The sequence below is a fragment of the Apodemus sylvaticus genome, chromosome 5 (genome assembly GCF_947179515.1).
Source record: "Apodemus sylvaticus chromosome 5, mApoSyl1.1, whole genome shotgun sequence".
In the NCBI taxonomy this organism is placed as follows: domain Eukaryota; kingdom Metazoa; phylum Chordata; class Mammalia; order Rodentia; family Muridae; genus Apodemus; species Apodemus sylvaticus.
Window position 1 is genome coordinate 44,174,191 of NC_067476.1, and position 6,562 is coordinate 44,180,752.

The 6,562-nt window shown below is 42.7% G+C and overlaps 1 protein-coding gene across 3 annotated transcripts in view; it reads right to left on the minus strand.

Moving 5' to 3' along the window:
• Window positions 1-6,011, minus strand: part of Fign (fidgetin, microtubule severing factor) — a 124,805-nt gene extending 118,794 nt beyond the window's left edge. The window contains exons 1-2 of one of the 3 annotated variants that reach the window (XR_007977868.1): window positions 5,480-6,011; window positions 4,539-4,708 (exon numbers count right to left, since the gene is read on the minus strand). Coding sequence is in view for 1 of the 3 variants with exons in the window: in XM_052182579.1 (XP_052038539.1) it covers window positions 4,539-4,563 (25 nt within the window). In the remaining 2 variants the exon portion in view is untranslated. The remainder of the gene's footprint in view (window positions 1-4,538; window positions 4,709-5,479) is intronic. The other 2 variants (XM_052182579.1, XM_052182580.1) reach the window with 2 other exon arrangements.
• Window positions 6,012-6,562: the final 551 nt, after the last annotated feature.

The following is a 6,562-nucleotide window of genomic DNA, read 5'->3' on the forward strand; positions in this document are numbered from 1 at the left end:
CTAGGGCAAAATCAAGAATTAGTAGTCAACACTCCTGTCAAAGAATCTGTGCTTAAATTTTCTGCCAGAACTTAAATAAGAAATGATATATGTGTATAGAGAGAGATTGAAGGGGGGGAGGAAGAATGTAATAAAATTCCACCCATATAAATACTTGTTAAGGCTGCCATGTATTTGTATTCTTTCCTTTGGGGCTGGGGGGGGAGGGGAGTACTCGTTTGTGTGTTGCTATGCTATCAATTTGGGGGCTGCAGTATTTCCAGTGGTACTTGAAAAACTGGCTCAGTTCAAATGACAACGGTACATCGGCTTCTATAAATCTCTAGGTAAAGAATCATGCAACATTTTTAATAGTATCCAACCCTGTTCCATTGGCTTATTCTAATTTATCAATATCTCATGCAAAAAGCCAATAGGGTGATTAATAAAACCTTCTCCACCAGCAACTGTCAGTCTCTCTATAAAAAAAGTCTGCAACAAATTTTGCTAACAAAAATATATAATTCAATTTAAATTCTTGGTAATTAAATGTCTTACATCTACAACAATGCCTGTGGCACTTGAGAAACTGGCATCCAAAAATCAGACAGGAGAGTTTATGGATCAGAGGTAAAAGAGTTGCAGAGAGCTTTGTAAAAGCAAAGCTCTGAGCACAAATAGAAAGTTCCAAACAAAAGGCTTGCAATTGTTTCAAATACACCTAATAGTTCTGCTGATTTGGACCATTAGAGCTGATTACTTAATTAGGCAGTCATTAGGCATCCAAAAACACTGACAGAAACAGGGGACTTCAGAGCCCACCTTCACCTGGAAATGAAAACCCAGGAAAACCATCACAAACTTTCTGCATCCTCCTCTCTATATAACCCAGGCAAGAAAGTCACATGTAAAGTATGGCACCCTGGAAGTCGGGGAACAGAATAATTTACCAGTGAGGAAATGATGCGGTTCTTGCAGGATGCTGAATTTTCAAACTACGTTAGAAGAGCAGATAGTGGTGCAGATTTTCTCTGTGGACTCAGAAGCTACCGCTCTCTGCGCTCTGACCACATGCTTGTATTAGCTGAAGATAATTAATGAAATCTCTACACTCTTGCATGTCCTTCAGAAGCAAAGGCCTACAAAATGCAATCCAAAGTTCCTAACAGTAAAATCAGCAGCAACAAAAATGATTTTCTCCTAGAAGCTCAACTGCAGGTGTCTTAAATATGAGAGAGAGAGAGAGAGAGAGAGAGAGAGAGAGAGAGAGAGAGAGAGAGAGAGAGAGAGAGATTTTACTCAGAAGAAATCAGATGCTGTTTTAAGGACCTCAAATTTTTTAGTGTTTCTTCAAGTAATTCCAAAGACCCTATAAACTCTCTATTTAGGAGAAAAGCAAAGCAAGTCTACTCACATGTACAGCTTCCAAACAGAAGTCTCACCCTCGTCCAGGAAAACAATGAGATTGTATTACCCTGCTATGATTCTTTCAGTTCAGACATGATTAATTAGCAAGAATTGCACTCCTGAAAACTCACAGCAGCACACTCTTGCTGGCTTATTTAATCATGTACACGAAAGAACAAGTGGCCACCAGCACTGTAAGACAGGAATCCAAAAACTCTATTTCCAAGAAACACTTTTCTATCTTTGCTTCCAAAAAATAAAGCAAACTGCTTTTAGCTGCCTTTACAAAATATTTTGGAGAGAAACGGGTCATTGTTTTAACAATGGTTTTAAATTTTGTATAATGCATGCACTGTGTTCAGGAAAATGTGTCACATTTAATGTGGTATCCTTGAGACTCCAAACTGAGACTCCAAAGGACTCAAATCTGTAGTTTATATTGATAACCAATCACATGTAAAATTAATACACAATACCAATGGTACATTCAAACACATTTTAGGCCAGAGTTTAAAAGGAAAAAAAATGAGTGTTTTGCCAAATAAAAGTTAATTTGTCATGATTACAATGCAAACCAGAAGCCAGAATAAAAAGAAGAAAGAACTCAATATTCAAATGAATGAAAACTGCTGACTCTGAGCATTATTCCCAACACTCTTTCAAAATAATTTTCCTTGCAATCTCTTTGAAAAATGCCCATATCAATCAAGAAGAATCAGTACCCATTACTGAAGATATTATAAATATATAATTGAACAACCTTCAATTTATAAAGCCTGAGATTTCCCTCTGAAGCCTTTACCGATTGTGATGACTAGAAAACTTCACACACAGTACAATACTAACATACTAACAAACAGATCTTGTTGGTTCCAGGAAACATTTTTTCTAATCTATATTTCTCAAAATATCTTTTTTCCCCCTCTCCCCTGTTGTATTAAATTTAGGATCAAAAACATCAAAGCAGCTTCCACCTCGGACCTAACTTTTAGAGGATCAATGTGACAAGGCAGTCCCTGATAGATGTTTCTCTTGATAAACGACTTGTTCAAAAGAGACATTGTAGCTTTCATTTCCTGACCACAACACACTTTTAATTTGCAGCAGCAGAGCTGTGGAGTGTGGGCACTTGCCCACTTTGTAGCCTTTTAGGTTTCTGGCTCTGGTTCCTTTAGGCCACACATTTGAGATAAAAGAAAATAATACAGAATCTAAAAACAATCAAAGTGAGAGAAAATAGAAACCACTCGTGCCCTTTAATGTATATTCACATGTGTACTTTCTAGACACATACATGTATATGTACACACACAAACACACACACACACACACACACACTCAGTTTCCAGTAAATGATAACAAGACTTCTAAACATCATTTGCACACATCCAGCATTTAAACACACAGAGAAAAAAATCATGTGAATATTACTTAATAGTAAGCAAAAGCTAGTCTAGGAACAATTAACATACTTAAATTTTCTGTCACATGCCTCTGAAGGTACTGTTGCCTGTGCGTGTTTTTACTGATTATTGCAATAATGGATATTACTACTATCCAGAAACCACGTTTAAGTATCAATACGGTGAACGGTCAAACCACCCAATTTCTGCTCTCAGCACATTGTCCGAGGTCCGATTTAAAATTTATAAATGTAATATCCTCCTGATCACAGGCAGCAGCCCAATCTGCTCTGAATATATATTACAGCTTTAACATCACAGAGGGAAATCGCCCATCTGGCAATCCCATTCGCTCCGACAGCTCCAGGGGAAAAGAAAAAAAAAAAAAAAAAGCTGTGCTCTCTTCTCCTTAAAACATTTCTCAGGGCAAATTATGTGCATCTAAAATAAACAGTCTTCTTATTGATCGCTTCAAAGTCAACAAGTTCCAAATGCAAAATCCAATCAAATCCTTCCTATCCTGCAAGTGCAGTGTGTGTTTAGTCCCATAGTCAGCAGAACCCAGGCAAAGTGCATGTCGCTCCTCCGGTCCTGAAGTCCTTCCCCAGTATTCTCATTTGTGTTATGAGAAAGCACTGGCCAGGGCCACACTACAGAAGCCTGTCAGCTTTGACCCTTCTCATCTCTTTTATCCCTCTTTCCTGATTCCCCTCTTTTCAAAAGAAACCCCTAGCATGGGGGAAAATGGACCAACAACAAGAATCAGTTTAAAAGTGCACATATTCTTTGGTCATGCAAAATACTTTCCCATCTTCTTGTTGTTGTTGTCCCTCTTAGACTTAATTGAATATCACAAAGTGTACCCACAGCACAGCCACTAGAGCTATTGAAAACCCCTCTCACTCCATTTAACTGACTTTAAGAAAGAAAGAAAGAAAGAAAAAGAAAGAAAGAAAGAAGAAAGAGTGATTTCAAATAAAGTCATTTTCAGTGCCTGATTATTTAATTCTATCACAGGTTAAAAGTAAAAAGCTCTGACAGACAGACAAGTAAATGGTAAGAGGGGGAAAAAAGAGAGAGAAAACTAGCAATGTTTCTTACAAGATGTTAAAGACTGGAGTGATCAAAAATATACATTACATATCTTTTTATGTAAAAGATATGCCTTCACCCACTCACCCAAACGGTGGAAAATCCACACAGAAGAACCGATTAGTGCAATCAAGGGAGCAAACAGTCAAATTCCATTAAAAGGTTGGGGGGGGGGGGGAAAGGAAAAGAAAAATTCCATCCAGTCCTGTGTGTACACATATATATGTATAAATACTTTTATCACTTAGCGGTCTTTGCCCCACACTCCCACCCTCTCCACCCAGCCACCCCCCAACCAAAAACAAACAAACAAACAAAAAAAATCCCACCCTGAGTTTAACTAATTTACATACCATTTGACTTCACCCCTGTTGAGAGCATTCATAGAAACATGCAACTTCAAGATTAGAGCTAAAACCAATGAAAGTGTCCACAAATAACATATTAATAAAAACTGAAATGCATAAACAAGTCAAAGCAAATACGAAAAAAAAAAAGCACAGTGACATATTAAAATAAACAGATAGAGACATGTTTAAAAAAGAATTGGACATCGTGAGCATCTGGTTCCCAAGCAGTCTCAATGGTTTTTATCATGCTATTTAATTTGTCTTCCCTATTTAAATGCAAAGGAAGTAAATTCCAAAACTGACATACCATAAACACTGGTGCTACTGATCATTTCTTGCTGGTAGCACAAAAAGCTGAATTGGATTTCTCACAAGCAGGAATTCCAAAGGTTGCTTTTCATTAAAGCCACTTTTCCTCTCAGCTATCAAATGTCACTGCCTTGAAACGTGGGCCCTTTCGTCAGGTATTCATTTAACCTACATGCATATAATTAAGGGGGAAAGCAACATCAACAAAAAGGGGATCTCAGATCACAGGAGAAGAAAGAAAGGAAAAAAAGCACATGACCAGGAATGCAAGTCCATGTCAATTTCACTCACTCCCATTGAAACTAACAAGAGCTCCGGGGAGGACGGTAATAGGATCAGTGGATTGTATATACCATTAAATTATACATCTTTCTCTCCCGTTCCTTGCCAACAATACGCCCACCACGCTGTACCCCCTCCCTCATGATGTGCTTACAGTTTTCTGCAACCGATCCTCTGACATTTTTCTCGATGCCCCAGCCACGAGATTGTAATTTAACCTCAACTTTTTGTGTGTGTGCAAGATTCTTATTTACACTTCTTATTTACTTAGAAGTTAGTTCCCGAAGAAAGTCTAGCCCCACCCTATGTCTCCGCTTTCTTATTTTTTATTTTTTGAGGTAAAAAGATAGTAGTGAGTAAGCCCAATATCGCGGAAAAGCGAGATTCTTGCAGTCACGAACTCTTAATCCCATACTATTGTTACAATGATTAAGCTGCAGAAATATGCATCATAATGTTTCAGGTCTACTTTGTAAGGGGAAATTAGACAGCAGGTTGGTGTACAGAATAGAAACGAATGCAAATTAAATTTACTGTTTACGGCACAACTCAGAGACCTCTTCTCACTACAGGTCTTGGATCTATCTATGTTCTTTAAAAATAAAACAAAAACAAAAAATTTAAACAGATGGTAAAAAACTACGAAGCTCTCCTTACCTGGACGCGCAGAGCGAGCTCCCGATAGGTTAGCGTAGCATCGATCCGATGTGTTTGCTGATGAATGGAAGCTAGGGTTAAGTGAAGGTGCCTATGATTTGAAATCATTCCAAGTTTTTGAAGGGAAGACGGACTGCAGCCTCTGCCATGTTGGAATTTCAAACCCAAAACAGCTGCTTGGAAGGAGCCAGCATGCCAGAGGCTGAGCGCAGGCGCAGAGCGCCGCCGAGCCAAATTCAAATCACTTTCACACTAAGAGCCAAAGATCAGTTTTCAAAGGAGAGAGGGAGAAAGAGACGCAGGCTGCCGCGCGGCCGGGCGTCGGGAGGCAGTGGCGAGAGGCGGGCGTTGGAGCGCGGCGGGCCGGGAGCCCCGGGAGGGAGCAGCGGCGCGGGCCGGGGCTGCAGGGGGAGCGGAGGCGGGAGGCGGCGAGCGGCGCCCGGCCGCGGGCGGACAGGGAGGGCGCAATGGCCGGCCGCCGGGTCATGTTACACGGCCCGGGCCTCGGCGGCCGCCCAGCCTCACAACCGCGCTCCCGCGGCCCGGAGGGGGCCCCGAGGTCATGCCGGCGCGCGGGGACGCGGAGCCCGGCCCAGCCCGCGCGCGGGGAGCGACGCCCCCGGGGGAAGCGAGCCCCACTGTCCACCCGCGATCGCGCTCCCCTGAGGGCCCCTCCCCGGCCCTCCAGTCACCAGCGTAGCCCCGCCAGCCCTCCCCGCCGCTGTGCGTACGGGACGGGGACCCTGACGCGGAGCCGGGATGTCCCAGGTGCCCGAGGCCCCCGCAGCAGTCAGAAAATCACTTTATCTGGGGAGAGGCAAGTTGGGGAGGCAGATCAGCTTGAACCTACTTCGCCGCCGCCACCTCCCCGGGAATAAATAAAAACCCTAAGTGTCTAGGTGTGCGGTCCCCTCTGGAGCTCCCTCAGCTCCCCTCCCTACCTCCCCCAGGCGGCTCGGGCAGGGGAGAGCAGCGCCCGGGGGCCCTCGGTGAGGGCTGCTGGTGCGCACGCAAAGACCTGGGGCTTCAGTTTTCCCAGCCCCCCGCTATGGAGCAATCTGGGGACCCAGGAGAAGGAAGAGA